The 17866-nt window shown below is 47.4% G+C and overlaps 1 protein-coding gene across 1 annotated transcript; it reads left to right on the plus strand.

The window, feature by feature from the left end:
* Positions 1–393: 393 nt before the first annotated feature.
* Positions 394–17264, plus strand: ASPHD2 (aspartate beta-hydroxylase domain containing 2). The gene is made up of 4 exons (XM_020996494.2): positions 394–521; positions 7114–8240; positions 14487–14600; positions 15429–17264. The coding sequence occupies exons 2-4, from the start codon at positions 7355–7357 to the stop codon at positions 15536–15538; spliced, it is 1110 nt and encodes a 369-aa protein (XP_020852153.1). The 5' UTR covers positions 394–521; positions 7114–7354; the 3' UTR covers positions 15539–17264.
* The last annotated feature ends 602 nt before the right edge of the window (positions 17265–17866 follow it).

The raw sequence follows: 17866 nt of genomic DNA on the forward strand, positions 1-17866 counted from the left end.
CGACGGTCCTGGCTCTGGGATCCCTCCCCTTCAAGGTCAAGGCCACGGCGACCCCCGCCCACGTCCTCGAACCCCCGAGACTAGAGTCCAGCCCGCGCGCTCTGCGCCCTCGTGGCGTCTCTGTTTTCCCCTGCCCAAGCGCCCCCTGCGCGCTCCCGCGCCCCGCGCCTCGCAGTACGCGCCCCCCCGCGCGCGCCCCAGCCCCTCACCTCCCTCCTCGGCCCCGCCCCCCGTCACCGCCTCTCCAATCGCGGCCGGGGCCGGCGAGGCGCATTGTGGGAGTTGTGGTCCCTCCCCCGCCCGGCTCCGCGGAGCGAGCGCAGCGGCAGCAGCGGGGTCGGGGCTGGGGAGGCGGCGGTGGAGGCGGAGGCGGAGGCGGAGGCGTCCCCGTGCGGCGGCGGCGGAGAGGGGAAGGAGGAGGAGGAGGAGGAGGAGGAGGGGGCGGCCAGTCACCCACCTCCCCCAGGCCAGGCGGGCCGAGGGCGGAGGCAGCCCCCGGCCCGGGGCGCGGCCGGAGCCAGGTAAGGGAGCGAGGAGCGGCCGAGGGATGGAGGAGGAGGAGGAGGAGGGGGAGGGTTGGGGAGGGGGGAGAGGAAGAGGAGCCCCCAGCCCCGAGCCCGGCCCCAGGGGTCAGCGGCTCTCATTGCCCTCTGCTCATCTCCCTCTCCCTTCTGCCTCCCCATCCTTCCTCCTCCTCCTCCCCATCCCTCTCCATCCTTCCTCCCCATCACTGTCCCTTCTCCCCATCTCCCTCCCCCTTCCCATCATCCTCCTTCCTCCCCCTCCCCAGCTTCTTCCTCCCCCTCCCAACTATCCCTCCCCTCTCCTTTCTCCCCGCTCTTTTGACTCTTCATTCCCTCTTCCTCTCCCTCTCTTCCTTCCCTGCCCCTTTTCACTTCTCCCTTTCCCTGTCTCCTCCCTTCCCCCTTCCACTCTTTCCTGGTTTCATTTCTCCCCCTTCCCTATCTCCCCCCTTTCCCCGCCTCCTGCCCTCCCACCTACTCTCGCCTCTCACTCTATCTCTGCCTCCAAATGCTAGGGATGGGGGAGGGGAAAGTCGGTTTCCTCTGGAAGGGCCTCTCCTGACCTGCCCCATCCCTGATTGCCCCCGCCTTGGTTGTCCCCTTTTGGTTAGACCTCCCTAACGGTAGGCTTTATAATGAGATAAAATTCAAGTGGCCCTTAAAGCCCCCACCTCCCGAACCTATGGAACAGCATCTAGATTTGGGGGGCATTAGATCATAGAAGTAAAACTGGGAGAGACCTCAGAAGGGAGTCAAAGGGCTTGGGGTCAGATCCTGACTCCTCTTTCTATCTCTGTGACTAGAGGCAGGTCACTCACCCTCTTTGGGCCTTTTTCTCATCTGTAAAAATGAGGGAATGGGCTAGACCATGACAGAACAATACACTGGGCTGAATCTGAGTGAAATTTAGTGAAGATCGATGTCCATTCTTGCACTTGGGTCCAAAGAATGGGTATCACAAGTACAGAAGGGGGACGCAGGCATGGCTAGATGGCATCTTGTATTAATTTTTTTAAAAATCTGGAGATTTGAATGTGCTGCAAGCTTAACTTGAGTCTATGGTGTGATGTGGTAACCACAAAATAAAGCCAATGCAGTCTTTGTCTATATGTAATAGTCCCCCTCTATTCTGTCCTGGTCTGGAAGCATCAGGAGTAGCGTGCTCCGTTCTGGACATCACTCTTTAGGAAGGGCACTGAAAAGCTCCTGAGTGTCCAAAGGAAGGCAACCAGCATGGAGAATAGCCTTGGATCCATACCCTTATGGGAGCATTTGAAGGAACTGGGGATGCCTTACCTGAAGAAGACTCAGGGCTGTCATGCAAATGAGCTTAGATTTGTTCTGTTGGGTCCCAGAAGCTAGAGCCTCGAGCAGTGATTGGAAGTTCCAAGAGTCAGATTTAGGCTGGATGGAAGGGACAACTTCCTAACCATTTGAGCTATCCCAAAGTATAAGAGGCTTCCTTGGGGGGTAGAGAGTCATTGGCTAGCTCCAGGCAGAGGCTGCCAGCCCCAAAATTCTGTGCTTCCATGACTGGATAGTCTGTAAGGACCCTTCTTCTTCCAGATTCTATAGTTTGCCCCCAAGACAGGTCATGTAGACCTTCTGATAGACAGTGTATCTCCTAGATTGCGTCCTCCCTGAGTGCCAGACCTTTCCAGTATTTTGGTGCCAGGCCCTGCACATGGTAGGTGCTCAAAGAGTGGCTGTATATCCCCAAGGCCTGAGGCACCTAATCCGTGCTGCTGGAGTAAATCCTGCTGGTTTTAGGGGAAGACCCCCCACACACACACAATTGCATTGAAAACTATCCAAGTCTGTATGTGAAGGGAGGGGAGATGGCTACAGAGAGGGTGAACAAAGTTGAAAGCCTCCAGGACTGCCACCCTGGGTAGCAGCCTTGTCTAAGCTGCAAGGTACAAATTAGCCCCAGCGGTTACCAGGCATCGATACATGCTACAAACATGTATTAAGCACAGAGATGAAGTGATTTGACATCAGAAGCCCAGCCCTGTCCCTGACTAGCTGGGATGCTGTGGTCAAGTCCCTTGACTTCGGGAGGCTCCTTTTCTTGGTCTATCAAAGCAGGTTACTGATCTTGTCGCTCTGCCTCACAGGTTGTCGAGAACTGAGTGCTTTGTAAACCGTGAAATGCTGTGTGAATTGACTCGGTGTCGTCATGCCCAAAACACTGTAGCACTCTGAGAGATACAAAGATTTTTTTCCACAGGCTCCAGGAGAGGCAGCCACGAGATTGGGTCAAGCTGCAGCCTCTCTGCAGGCCTGGGCCAATGATGTTGGACTTTCTTTTCCCAGTCTAGACTAGTCAGACCAGGCTCAGATTTGATTGTGCTTTCACCCCGGGGCTTTAGAGCAAGGCTTGGGTTTGAGTGTGGGTCTTGACATTTATTATGAGCCGAGTGACCTTGGGCAAATTATCTAATCCTCTTTGAATCTGGTCTCCAGGACTCCTTTAGCTGTGTGGTCCTGCGAAAGTCATAACCTTCCCAACCCTCAGTTTCTCCATCTGTAAAATGGGAATGGTAATAACACTCACCTCCCAGGACTGTTATAAGGATCAAATGAAATACATATTTGAGGGGCAGCTAGGTGGCGCAGTGGATAGAGCACCGGCCCTGAAGTCAGCAGGACCTGAGTTCAAGTCCGACCTCAGACAGAACACTTGACACTAGCTGTGTGACCCTGCGCAAGTCACTTAACCCCAACTGCCAAAAAAAAAATACATATTTGGGTTGGGTTTTTTTTTTTTGCTTGTTGGTGAATCTTATTCTTAGAGATTTAACACAAGTCCTGTATGTTGTAAACACGCAGCGAATCCATATCAGTGACACAGTGGAAAAAGCACTAGAAGTAGAGTCAAGGTGCTTGGCTTCTGGCTCGGGCACTGTCATTAATGGGATATGGTCCCAAGGAAGTGACAGACTTCCCAGGCCTCAGTTTTCTCATCAATCCAATGAGGAGACTGGTCTAGATAATGAAATACATATTTGTAAAAATGCATAACATCGTGACTGGCACCGAGCAGACAGATCCTTAGTAAATGCATGTTTCCTTCTAAAGGAAGGATGGATTCTGATGGTTACGTACCTACTTTCCACTCTTTTTTTTTTGTCGTCTTATTTTTTTTTTATTAATTTATTTTTAGTTTTCTCTACTTCCCACTCTCAAAGTCATTTGTGTGGTTGCTTCTTCTGCCCCGTGGGTTATTAAAGACTGACGGCCCTCGCTGAGGATGGTAAGCACAGTGAATTAAGAAGCAGCAGACAGTGGTGGCAAGTGCCCTGGACTTAGTCTTATTAACTCCAAGACTTGAGGCTTGTGCTCAGATTTTGCCTCAGACATTGATCCTGTGTCTCCGGGCAAGTCTGTTGACCTTCTGAGCCTCAGTTTCCTCCTCTACATGATGAGAATAATAATAGCAACTCTCCTCGTTAGGGCTACCGTCATGATCAGACGGGATGATTTATGTGCTGAAAGTGCTATTGGAAGGTCAGCTAGCTATTGACGGCATAAGTTGGCCGGTCACCCAGAACAACTGATGGCTACGAAAAGTCCTCATTTCACACTGACTGTTTATGATCTGGGCAGAGCGTCGGAGATCTTGGCTTCTTGTTCCCTCTAGTCATTTATCTATCATTTCAGCTTTTCTCTGTATATCTAAGATACTGCTTTTTTGGGGGAGAAATGGGCCACATTTGTAGGTGCAACCCCTCCCTTCTGTTAATGTATGGAAGTCAGGTCAGTATCTCTGCCCATGTGTTTCTGTATCGTGTTGGACTGAAACATTTGTGATTTGTTCAGTTGCGTCTGACTCTGCAAGACCCCATTTGACATTTTCTTGGTAAAGATATTGAGTAGATTGTCACTTCCTTCCTTCTCCAGCTCATTTGACAGATGAAGAAACTGAGGCAAACAGAGCAAAGTGACTTGCCCAGGGTCACACAGTTAGTAAGTGTTCGAGGCCAAATTTGAACTCAGATCTTCCTGCCTTCATGGCCAGTACTCTATCCACTGAGCCACCTACCTGGGAAATATTTGTGACTAGAGAGCCTAATTTGGATTTCTACTTAGTAGATGCCTACCTGTTAAATTATTTTTTTCCCAAATAATAGTCTCTTAGAGGATTGCTTCCCCTCCCCACAAGAGAGAATGAAAATCCAAATTGAAGATCATTATGGGTCAGTCGAATGATCTTTCCTTGATAAAAGTGCCTTATTACCGCTCAGGTAGGCCACACACAGTTTCCAGGAGTCCTTGGTTCCAGGAAAGGAATTCATAAATTGAAAAGGCCTCACCTTTATTTGTCTTCCTTGCCCCAAAGGAGAACAAACTGCAACAGTAGAGTGGGGGGAGGATACCAGAGGCCCAAAAAACCTTTATTTCCACCTAATAATTATATAAAATGCCTGCTATCTCCCATTCCTTTTCTTTTCTTTTCTTTTTTTTTTTGGCAATTGGGGTTAAGTGACTTGCCCAGCTAGTAAGTGTCAGGTGTTTGGTCTGAAGCCCAATTTGAACTCAGGTCCTCTTAACTTCAGGGTCAGTGCTGTATCCACTGCATCACCTAGCTGCCCCTCTCCCATTCCTTTTCAATAATCTCAGAAAGAACCTGGTAAAGCATAAAAGGATCACCTGAAATGAAACTCTTTGCTCATTGGTTTTTAGGGGAAGAAGATATTTTCTTTACATACTCAATACTCAACTATCCCATATTTGCTTTTCTATATTTTCTTTACTCAAATGTCCCAGATCAGCTATGTCAAATGAAAGCGTTGCACAGGATGATCTCAGGGCCCCTTCAGCTCCCAATCTTTGGTCCAGTGCCATAAGAGCTTCTGTTCTCTTCCAGTCTCCCCAATTTTATGGCTCCTAGAAATAAAAATATGGCGCTTAATAAATATTTTTGCCTGGCTGATGACCTTGTGTTTAGCTCATTGTTTATCCATCCCAAACACAGAAGAAACCAGAATGTGATCAAGGAACTTTAAAGCTGAAAAAAATGCATATTTGGAGGCTAACCCATTGTGAATCAGTGGGGATTCATTCAATGCTGGCTTATGGTCTGGCAAGTCTCTAATCATTTATTAAGCACCTACTGTGTGCCAGGACCTATACTATAGGCACAAAGGATGAAACCATCCACACCCTCAAGAAATTTACATCCCAAGGGAAAGCCCTATTTGCTTTGGTTCTAAAATAAATAGACTTCTTGCCCAGATACTTTCAGTTTTGAGAAGTCCCTTGTTTACACAGGCAGCTTTCTGGGACCAAAGATCCTTCCCTCTGACAGGATTTGTTTTGTCTCCAAGTTTGTGACTCATGACTTTGCTTAGTGATCACATCTTCATGTCATCATCAGGATGTAGCCATAGCCAGCAGGGTAGGTCCCGTGGGGTTCAGGAGAAGAACCCTGGGGAGCAGGGCAAGGACTTTGTAGACTTATTTGGCAATAAAAAATTCTGTTCTGATGGTTCCTTACCATTTATTGAGTGTGTGTGTGTGTGTGTGTGTGTGTGTGTGTGTGTGTATATGTATGTGTACTAGACACTGCTACCAGCAGCCCTAAAGGGAGGGTGAAGCAACAACATGGCTTTTCTCTGTAGGTTTAATTTAATTTAATTAATTAAAAAGGGATAAAATTCCTGGCAAAGGGAAGTGCCTGCTGTCCTGGCTGATAGAGACTTTATGTTTCATCCTGTATGTTTTTCTCACCTTCACAACCTCTGAAGATGAGGGAATGCTGGGATTTATATACATACACACATACATACACATATATAATATATACACATATATAATATATACACATATACATATACACATGTGTGTATATATTATGTGTGCATGTACATTTCTGTATGTATATGCATATACATACATGCACATATGCCTATACATATGCACATGTGCATGCACATGTATATGTATATGCATGTGTCTGTATGTGTATTATATACACATCTATGTGTATGTATACATCGATATATCTACATATGTGTGTGTGTATTTCAAACCAAGGATTTAGCTGTTCTCTCAGAAATTCCAAAGAGAAGCATGATCAGGGCCTACGTCAGGTGGAGCGATGTGGGTAAAATAAAAATGAAATAATAGTCACCCTTCCACATCACCAGGTTCTTGTGAGGCTCAGAGGGGACAGTGTAAAAGGTGACTTGCAGACCTTCTGGCACCAAGCCAGTCCCCACTCTCCCACTTGGTGCTGGCCGACCTTAGGTGAGCCGCCCCCTTGTCTGGTTCTCAGTTTCCTTCTCTGGTTTGGAGCAGAAGGCCTCCGAGGTCCCTTCCAGCAGTGTGATCCTATAATTAATCTTGGAAAGCAAAACTTGGGCTCCCTTTAAACAGCCCCTGTGCCTTCTGTCTGAGAAGCTTTGGAATCCAGGCCTGATTAAATACTTAACAAGTACATTCAGTCACACCGTACTTAATATGCACTAGGCATTTATGAAATGGAAGTCATTCCTTCCCATCAGTAGCTAATCTAATTGAGGAGCTTATGTTTTCAGGCATTCATGAGAAACCTATCATACTTGGAGGTCTTTATTTTTTCCAGACTTGGACAGCTTCAAGGATTTTTCAGAATGACTTGTCCCAGCTAGGAAGACCTGGAACCTGACTATTTGCCTGGTCTAAACCAACTCCTCCCCCCTCACCTGGCAACGACTTTTGCCAGAAATGAAGATGTGACCACCAATAACACGGTTTGTTCATGAAGGCCATACCAGCATCCAGGGAGCAGCAGCTGTCATGCCTTCCCCACCCTAAGCCACCCCTCCTCGTCCGTACTGACCTGCATGGTGTGGGTGCCCTTGGGCCATCCGAGGATAAATCGCCTGACCATCCTACATACATCTAACAACAGCTGCACAAAGATGTCTGTGGCGTGGCTGCTGGACTGGGGCTGGTCACTGGATGGACTCCGGGACTGTATTGCGACCGGCATCCAGTCCGTGCGGGACTGTGACACCACGGCGCTGACGACGGTGGCCTGCCTGCTGCTCTTGTTTGTGTGGTACTGTTACCACGTAGGCCGGGAACAACCTCGGCCCTACGTCACTGTGAACTCCCTCATGCAGAGTGCCGATGTCAATGGCCTGCAGAACGGGTATGTGTACTGCCACTCACCCGAGTGTGTGCGTTGTACCCACAATGACGGACTTAACCAGAAACTCTATCACAATTTGCAAGAATATGCAAAACGGTATTCCTGGTCTGGCATGGGCAGGATCCATAAGGGCATCCGTGAGCAAGGACGTTACTTGAACAGCCGGCCGTCCATCCAGAAACCAGAAGTCTTCTTCTTACCAGACTTACCCACCACTCCTTATTTCTCCCGAGACGCACAGAAACATGACGTGGAGCTATTGGAACGCAACTTCCAGACCATTCTGTGTGAATTTGAGACTCTGTACAAAGCTTTCTCCAACTGCAGCCTTCCACAAGGATGGAAAATGAACAGCACCCCTAGCGGGGAGTGGTTCACCTTTTATTTGGTGAACCAGGGGGTGTGTGTTCCCAGGAACTGCAGAAAATGCCCACGGACGTACCGTTTGCTTGGCAGCCTCCGCACCTGCATCGGTAACAATGTCTTTGGGAACGCATGCATCTCAGTACTGAGTCCTGGCACAGTTATCACAGAGCACTACGGGCCTACCAATATCCGTATTCGATGCCACTTAGGTACGTAAGCTGTTGGGACAGGAGGGATGCACGTTTGTGAGCACAGTCAACTAGTGATCCAAAGTCCAAATCAGAAAGCTCGTCACCAGACATGTGCTCATTCTAATTCCCATTCTCTCCTGGGCTGCTCTGAGGAAAGGCAGATAACAAGGAAGCAAGCTGAGAACAGGAATGTCAGATCATCTTTGGGGGCTACACCTGACGCAGTGTGAATTGAGGCCTCTTAGCCACGCCTCTGCTGCACTCTAGTACTAATAGGAAGAAAAGAACAATAATTGGGGCTTTTAAATTTGAAAGGTGCTTTATCCACATTATCCCATTAAATCCTCAGCAACTCTATAGGAAGTGGTTGCATTATTGCCACATTTTATAGGTGAGGAAACTGAGGTTGAGAAAAGTGAGCTAACATGGCCAGTTGTGCTGCTCATGCCCAAAGTGGGATTTGAACTCGTCTATCCACTGCTTCATGCTGGACATGGATAATTGGTGTGTGTGAGAACCCAGAGGCCCTGAAAAGCCTCAAGTGCATTCTCACTTATTAAAGGAAGATCTAGTCATGTCCAGCATAGCTTAGGGTCCTGGTGAAATACTGGACTGTGTTGTCCAAGAATCAGCCTAGCTAAGGTGGGAGAAACTAATTGTGAGCAAGTGGACATGGGGGGAGTGGGTTCTTTGGGGCCACAGCTGTTCTTGGAGACTCTAAGACAGAGGTGGGGAACCTGCAGCCTCCAGGCCACATGTGGCCTTCTAGGTCCTTGGGTTCAGCCTTTTGGCCAAGTCCAAGTTTTCCAGAACAAATCCTTTTATTAAGGGGATTTGTTCTGTGAAGTTTGGATTCAGTCAGAGGGATGCACTTGAGGACCTAGAGGCCACATGTGGCCTTAAGGCCCCCTGACTTAGACACTACTCAGTTTTGCTCTAAGGCATGGGAAAGTCATCATCTACATCCATGGGATGGGTGTATGCACGTGCCTGATGAAATCACAGCTCACTGATGTACTGAATCAGGACTATGGCTTTCTCAATCAATCAATCAGTAAACATTTATTAAGCACCTATTGTGTGGGGGGAGGGGGAAAGAATGTCTTTCCAGGTAACAGAGAAAGGCATGAGGTGGGAATGCTGAAGGTCCACTGAGAGCAATGTAAGTGGAAGCTTTGAGTAGGGGAGGGGTGGTATGAGATAAAATTAGCAAAGACATTTGAGGGTCCTTGAATGCCAGGCCAAGGACTTTGGACACAGTCAGTGGGGAAGCATTATTTTTGAAGAGGAGTGTAATATGATTCAATTAAATTCAGTAAACATTAAGAATATATGTAGAAAGCCCTAGGTGTGCACAGTACTGAGTACTAAAAAAGACTTCCTGTTTCATTGGCGGAAGGGCAAGAATACAAATCACTTTGATATAAGCATATTAAATGCAAAGGAGAGATAAAGGGTAAGTGCTGAACCTGAGGAAAGAAAGATCACCTGCAAAGGGCTGGGAGGCAGGGCACAGGAAGCCAGGGAAGGCTGTAAGGGGAAGGGGGCACCTGAGTGAGGCCTTGAAGGAAATGCCAGATTTCAAGACCCAGAGAAGGCATTCCAGGTAGGAGGGATGCAAAAGCACAGACATGAGACTGGGCAGGATGAGAAAGGGAGGGAGAGAGCAGTTCAGCTTGGTTGAAGCATAAAATATATAAAAGGGAATAATGAGTTAAGGCCAGGCCAGTAGGTTGGCATTATATGGCAAAGGGCTTTGAATGGCAGAGTTAGAACGAAAGTAGCATTTGAAAAAGTCCATCTGGTGGCACTGGGCAAATGGATTGGAACTGGGAGAAGCTTGAGACAGGGAGACTTGATAGAAGGTGAGAGAGAGAGAGAGAGAGAGAGAGAGAGAGTGTGTGTGTGTGTGTGTGTGTGTGTATGTGTGTGTGTGTGTGTGTGTTATGTACATCTGTCCTCAGTTAAAGTACTATACAGATCCCTGTGACATGAAGGTTAATCTAATACTCTAGAATGCAGTTATTCCAATGGTAGGGCTCAAGGTTTTGTGGGTCCTACTCCACCATAAAGGTTTTAAGTAGCAGCTCTGTGGTGACTGTCTGTCTTGTCGTCAGACCAATCTAAATAAGCAAGGAGATGCTTATTACCAGAAGGTTGACCACAACGTGAGGATTCTTCTCAATTAAAGTAGCTGACAAAGACCTTTAAGGTGCAGCAGGATTGCAATTTGTACCATTGGAGGGAAGTCTACACACAGATCTAAAATCCCAGATCTCTGAGAGGTGTGTGTGTGTGTGTGTGTGTGTGTGTGTGTGTGTGTGTGTGTGTGTGTGTGTGTGTGTATATATATATATCTGAGGGGGTGTGTGTGTCTGTGTATATATATACACACACACACACACACACACACACACACACACACACAAGCACATGTTAAGATATTAAGGCCCATTAAACAATCATGTTTTAGAGATGAGGGAGGTCTTGCTGGTAGAAAACTGAGTTGGACATTAGGCCCATTCCAAGTCCCCTACAGATCGGCCACAGGGTTTTTGCTACATACGGGGGGCTGGGTGCTACTTTCAGGATCAAAAGATTTTAAAGCTAGAAGGGACCTCAGCGGTCACCCAGCCCAAGACTCTCATTTTATAGCTGAGGAAAGAAAGCTCTGAGAAGTCCAGAGCCTTTCCAAGATCCCACAGGTAGTAGGCAGTGATGGCAAGGTCAAATCTAGGTCCACTGATTCCAAATTCAGTGATCTTTCCGCAAATCCAATGTCCTCTGTAGCCCGCTGAGCCGGAGTTTTCTTCAGGAATTCATTCCTTGGATTAATTTTCCCTTTCTTGCTTTAGGCTATCTCAGGACCCAAAAGCGTGTTGCATCCTAGAGAGCCTCTCTTGACAGGAGTCCTTAGGGACAGACTCCAGCTCAGAAACTCACAGGGTGAGCCACAAAGGCACCTGCTTCCTCTGCACCCTTATCACACCCTGTCACATGTAAACCACCTGATGTTAGAAAAGGGGCAGGACTTTGACAGCAGGGCTGAAGGACTTATGCCCCTCTTAAAGGGCTCTGCCCAAAGCCAAGACCTTACCCATCTTTTCTCACTCTGAGCGTGGACTCTTCCTGCCCCAGACTCCAGAAAAGATGGTGGTGGCTGAGATCACAGGCTAATGGCCCATATATTACCTAGCATTCCTGACTGAGCCACTCCCCTAGAGGTAACAACTGCATTGCTGCAAACCTCCAAAGTGAGTCAGGTCTTTACCGAAACAGCCTTTAAGCCCAAAGAGCCAGATGTCAGTGAAGCAGGATACACTTCTGAAAGCTAAGCCTTAGCCAAGGCCACGGGACAATATAACCTGGCTTCAGCCAACAGCACATACTACATGATTTTGTTCAGCACACTTAAGTTAAACACAATTAAAGATCATTTTTCTCTTTGTATAATCTGATCAGGAGAACAGCCCATCCTGGGTCCTGAGGGAGACCTGTCGTTCCCCAGACTAATGAAGGAATAAGTTAGTACACCCATAGCTTTCTCTGTCCCTCCTGTCTTGACTTCATCTTCATCCACTGTTGGTAGAGAAACCCCTGTTGTTTCTTTCGAAAGAGTATTTCAGACAAAGCAGCACACTCCTAAACCACAGTGGCCCCGAGAGATGGTTTTTATCTTTGGCAGCCAGCTTCCAAGACGCCTAACATTAGCACCCGGACGTCACCCAATCAGGGAGCGAGACGTGGGGCAAGGATCATTTCTGCCAGCTAAGCTAATCTCGTTGGCAACAGAAAGAAGTGGTGTACAGCTAAGAAAGTATAGAAAAGAAACATCAGGCTGGAGATGCAAAGCCGGGAATGTTTTTCTGCTCTAATGTGGTGAGTGATGATGAGTCATTTAGAGGCCATGAGAAAGAAAAGCATCCTTGCTTTCCACTCCAGTGGGAGGGCAGGACAATTACTGTATAGGAGACTCTCCCTGACACTGCCATATTCCTAGAACTCTGTCCAGTGTAACAGGCCTAGCAGATCCCTAGAACTCTTGATCGGCCATGAGCCGTGTTGGGTCAGGCAGTAGTGGGCTGGGTTGTCTTTGACCTACAGAATAGAGGAACCTTGAAGATCACCAAGCCCAAGTGGTCCAGTATCACCTAGATCATGTTTCCTGCTTCCACACCCATGAACTTCCCCTTTCCCCGTGTGGCTTATGCCTCCTGTTGCCCCGCTGGAGGGCATCCATCACAGGGCAGCTGTGATCCCCGTCGTCATCATCATCAGTAGGCAGTATCTGCTCATTCGATGGGCTGCTGTTGAGAAATGCATTATCTTCACAAATAAGATTAGCTTTAATTGGAATAATTACTATGTGTGCACTTGCTGGGCTGCACCCATTCTTGTGCCACAGTGTGTTATCAACAGAATGAGGCTGAAAGCAAGGGAGTGTTATCCATCCCATAAGCTTTGTTCAGGAGAGGCTGCAGTAGAAAGAACCCTGGGCTTGGAACTGGAAGGACATCAGCCCTCATCTTGGCTCTTGTCATCTACTGGGCATGTGACGGCAGAAAAGCCCCTTCGCTTCCAAGGGAGTGGTGCCTATACTGCCTGCCTCACAAAGCTGTTCTGAGTGTGGCACTTCGTACAGTACAGCGTGCCGTGTAAACGAGGGCTCTTATAATTACTGGGGAAATTAAACCACAGAAAGGAAATGAAACAACTTAGTCAGTCACAGTTGCCATAGTGACTCAGTGAAGCCAGAAATAGAGCTGCAGTGTGCCAGATCCTTGTCTGTGGCACCCTTCTGTAGGATCTTGTGTGGATCTAGAGAAAGGTTTCCTTCTGGGTAAATCCTTTCAGAAAGGGCTACCCTGTGCACTCATAATTAAAGATATCAAAAGGATGAGCTGTAAAGGTTTCACTGATAAATGACAAAGACTCTTATCAATGTCTACCAGGTACCAGATCAAACAAATTTTTACTGGTTTGCAAAATCCTTATTACCAAAAGTCATAACAACTTGTCAACTTAAAAACTTTCCTCACCTTGAATCCTGGCTTTCCCATCCCTCTGTCTTTCTCTTCCCCAAGTCCCTCTCCCCTGAGCCACAGAAAGTCAATGAGCTGAGGCTGTGAAGGCTAGAGCAGCCTGAGGCAGGGAAATTGAATATTTTCATGGTCTGCAGTATAGTTTGAGTGGGGAAATACTGGTTCATACAACCTCAGATCTCCTTTCTAGTTCAAACATTCTACAGCTTTTTTTCCCGTTAATTAGTCATGTCTGACTCTTTGTAACCTCATTTGGGGTTTTCTTGGCAAAGGTACTGGAGTGGTTTGCCATTTCCTTCTCCAGCTCATTTTACAGAGGAGGAAACTGAGGCAAACAGGGTACAGTGACTTGCCCAGGGCCACAAAGCAATGAATATCTGAAGATGGATTTGAACTCAGGTCCTCCTGATTCCAGGGCTGGCACTCTATCCATCGTACCACGTAGCTGCCTACAGTCATAGCAGTTCTAAAGTCCCTTTCATCTGAGTTGCAGTACTACTAGGATTCCTTCAAACTCAGATGAGAGATACTACACAAAGGTAAATTCCATGACCTCATTTCAGCATCTCCTTCCTGGTGTCTCAATAGACATCCTGGCCTTTTTCATCATCACTTGTGTTTGATTCCTATGGGTTTGAGCTATTAATCTGATTTTCTTTTATGTATCTCCCAGACCTTCAACCATCTTGATTTGTGACTCCTTTGAAAGGCCACAGTTTTAGGCTTTTCTTCGAAGGTCTGCCCAGTAGATGACAAAGGAAACTCTTCAGGTTGAGAAAGTCACATATTACGCCCCTATGGAGGTGATGCATAGGCCATCGGAGCTCATCTGTTGAGATGCCAACCAGACGGTGCCAACACTTGGAATACGATAAACAGAATTCCCCATCAGAGGGACTTGGTTTAACAAATACTGGGCACCTACCCAGGGCTCGGTGCTTGGAGGTACAGGGCTGAAACAGAACCCAGCGTCTGCCCTCCACGAGCTCGTAGTCTAGTGGGGACAAATGGGTTTTTGTCACAAATGTTGCCATCTGGGATCTGCCATTTTCATCCCCACACTTGTGCCTTCTGGTGTAGTAGAGAGATTGAACACTAACGGGAGGTTAGTTGTTAGTCATGCTTTTTAAACACTTTCTTTGCTGAAGCGGAATGCCGTCTGATCTCTGGCTGTTCCCGAGTCATGGCCACTCTTGTTCTTTCTTCTGTTTTGAACGTGAAGGTCTGAAGACTCCCAGTGGCTGTGAGCTGGTGGTGGGAGGAGAGCCCCAGTGCTGGGCAGAGGGCCGATGCCTCCTGTTTGATGACTCTTTTTTGCACACCGCATTCCATGAAGGCAAGTATCTTCCCTCCACCAAACTTTGTCCCGCTAGAGCTTAGCCCCACAAGGAATCCAACAAATCAGGAAGAATGGGTACCTCCCCACAACTGGGGTGTAGAAACAGTGTATTTAATTTTACCTTCCCCATGTTCCAACTCTAAAAGTCTGGTTCTCAGAAGTGAAACCCTTCCTGGCTCCATACCTCCCACTAAGATTTGGGTTCAGGTTGCTTTGGGAAACTGGAAATGATTACACAGCATCTTCTTCTTGGGGATGGTGTTCTGTGAATTTGATGACTGATTTAGATGTGATTTGTTTTCAGTCATGTGTGTAAACAGACTCCGATATAGAATATATATATATATAAAATATATGTGTGCATACACACACACACATTTATATGTGTGTATGTATCACTATCTATTGGGGCCATCTCCAGTTGTCCTGATCTATGTCTGGCCACTGGACTCTGATGGCTCTGGAGGAGAAAGTGAGGTTTGTGACTCTGCACAGCCTTGCCTCACTTAAATCCATTCACTTGATCATCTTCCTGATGTCATGGTCCTCTTCAAGAACGAAGGAAAAAACCCTACAATCTATCTGTCTATCTCCTGGTCTATAAACAGGCCTGTCTTCGAAGTCCTTCCATGTCCTGACTTTATTTGCAGTATGTCTTGGCAGGGAAGCTTTAGAGTTACCCTTTAAGCAATGTTGAGAGACAAGACTAACCCATCTGCTGCCTAGAGGTGAGCCAAGGACCAGCACAATACAGATGGAGGAATGTGATTTGACCAGTGATATCTGCAATGTTTGCCCTTTTCTTACCTCCTAATTTTTCCTCAGGTTCAGCAGAAGAAGGGCCACGAGTGGTTTTCATGGTCGATTTGTGGCACCCGAATGTGGCAGCAGCTGAACGCCAAGCCCTTGATTTTATCTTTGCTCCAGGACGATGAGTCCATCTGTGCTGGCGTGGGTCAGAAGGACAGAGGCCTGGCCCGAGAAGGGCTCCGGCACAGTGTGCCCCTGGCTGAGGCGGCATTACCACAGACACAAACCTGCCTCAGTGGAAAGCTTTCCTTTGGGATCAATGCCATGTTCGATTTCTCTCTTCTTTGGTCATTGTAAATGGAAGTTTCCAGCTTGTATTTTCTTAGTTTTGTTTTTTTCCGATCATCTGCTCCAGGGGTTTCTTTTGGACACAGACACGCATTATTTTCACTCTGTGGCTCTGGGTGCAGTCCCCTTGTTGTGTTATGTTGCTCCTGTGTTTAGCAGTGTTAAGATTCAGAGTAACCACAAGGCTGTTTGTTGAATGTCATCACGTGAAAATTCTTGTGCTCATCTTAAAAAACAAAAAACAAACAAAAAAGACGAGAAACAAAATGAGAGGGTTCCGATCGTGACCACAGTGGACCCTTTGCCTTCCCCGGGGGCCAAAGGGACACAGCCTCCAGCCCCAGCCCCATTCTGACTTCATTCCCAGGGCTCAGCGGGTGCTGAGCACAATGCATCAGCAGCTTCAGGACCTGGGGAAATGGCACTCCTCTGCACCACTCCTAAACTGCTGTGTGGCTGGTGATGGCAAAGGGCATTTGGACTGGTGGACCTGGAGACTTTTTAAACATCACTTTCCTACAGAGCTAAAGCTGGTCTCCTTGGGCGCACTCCTGGCTTCCCGGGGCCCAGGCCCGGAGGGTGTGATTCTCTTACCTCACTGCTTACAGAAGCCCCACTGCCAAATTGGGCACGAAGTATTCCCAGAGTGAGTTCTTTTCAGCCAACTCATGATAAAGGTAGACAAGAGGTTAGCTGAAAGGCTCTATGAGGAAAAGGAATCACTTGGTCACTGAAATTCTAGGAAAGTCCTTCCACAGCAAAACTGGAATCTGACATTTGACCAAAGTCTCTGTTCTGCTTTGGGGTTTTGTTGCCTATGATTCTCATTCCTTGTCTGTTGCGTAAATGTTTGCTCTCTGGCTGTGGTGTGGCCTCTGAGAATAGCCCACACCCAGGCCGGGCAGCTCAGTTGTCACTGCTAACTGATTTTGACATGGTGCAGACTAACCCCCAAATCACTCATGGCCTCTCCTCTGGAGGATGTTCAGTCCTGCATCTGGATGAAAGGACCAGAGGCTGGTCTGGCAGGACAGGGCTGTTTCATCTGGTTGTTCAGTGGTGAGGAAACAATGTCCTGCTGAGGGAAGCCTTGGTCACCAGCCGCACTAAATGCCTTTATTGGAGAGCGTATCCTGGTCGGGGTAGACAGGGAAGGAGCTAAGGTCCAGAACGGAATAACAAGGCACATTATCCACTAGAAAAAGCATGCAGGGACCAGATACCCGTGGAACATTCTGAGCAGAAAGCTGCCAGGAAGAACACACGTAGAACAGTGAACAGGCCCTTGCATTAATCACTAGCCAATGTGCAAAGAAAGTGTTTAAATAGATGAAAAATTTCTATACTTTTTTCAATAATTAGATGGTGGGAAAAGGCAGAAATTTCAAATACACCTTAAGTATTTTTACACCTAAGAACAACTGAGGTGCATGATTTCTACACGTATTGAACTCTGAGAAGAGCCGACAAAGCCAACCGTATTTATAGGTACCTGGTTACCTGAAGTCACGTGGAGTGGATGTGGAACAGGAGACTAATAAAGGACTTTGCTGAAAATCAGAATGAAGTGGTTTTGTTTGAACAGGATTTCTGGCTTAATCACGCAGTCCTTGGCCTCAGAGAATGTGGTGCTTTTGGTGAGAGAAAGGTAGGCCACTAAAATTGCTATTTTCAAATAAAGGAAAAACTTGATTTTAAAAGAGAGGCGGGGAAAAGCCCATCGGATGATGAATCATTTCAGAACCCCTAAGGGTGGCCAATAGTTTAAAGTAGTTACACAGAGAGGCTTGGCTGGCAGGGGTGATGGAAACACAAGCTTCCAGATGAGGCCAAGGTCACTGACAGAGGTGGTGGGCTTCATTGTGGGAGCGGCTCCCTCTCCCCCTGCCACCTCCCACCTCCTTTAACTCTCTGCCCCATGTAGGGAGGCCAGGAGATGGGAAGCATCAGGCATCAGCAACATTTTGGGTTTTTTTACTCTTGGCTTTTTATTAAAAAAAAAAAAAGTGAAGGGTCTGCAGAAAACCAGGACCTGTGTTTGCTGTAAGACGCTTCACGGCAATTTAGATTTAGTGTGAATTAATTTACCATCAGCATACAAAAAAGGAGTAAGAGCGCCAGCCTGAGGGCTGTGAGGTTTCTCACCAGTCAAAGGTGTGTGATGC

This window comes from Phascolarctos cinereus, unplaced genomic scaffold (genome assembly GCF_003287225.1).
Source record: "Phascolarctos cinereus isolate Bilbo 61053 unplaced genomic scaffold, phaCin_HiC Scaffold_4;HRSCAF=312, whole genome shotgun sequence".
Lineage (NCBI taxonomy): Eukaryota > Metazoa > Chordata > Mammalia > Diprotodontia > Phascolarctidae > Phascolarctos > Phascolarctos cinereus.

Coding starts and splice junctions, on each gene's coding strand:
- ASPHD2 (XM_020996494.2), top strand. CDS start 7,355: ATGGTGTGGGTGCCCTTGGGCCATCCGAGGATAAATCGCCTGACCATC. Junction 8,241..14,486: donor CCGTATTCGATGCCACTTAG/GTACGTAAGCTG, acceptor TTGAACGTGAAG/GTCTGAAGACTCCCAGTGGC. Junction 14,601..15,428: donor GCACACCGCATTCCATGAAG/GCAAGTATCTTC, acceptor ATTTTTCCTCAG/GTTCAGCAGAAGAAGGGCCA.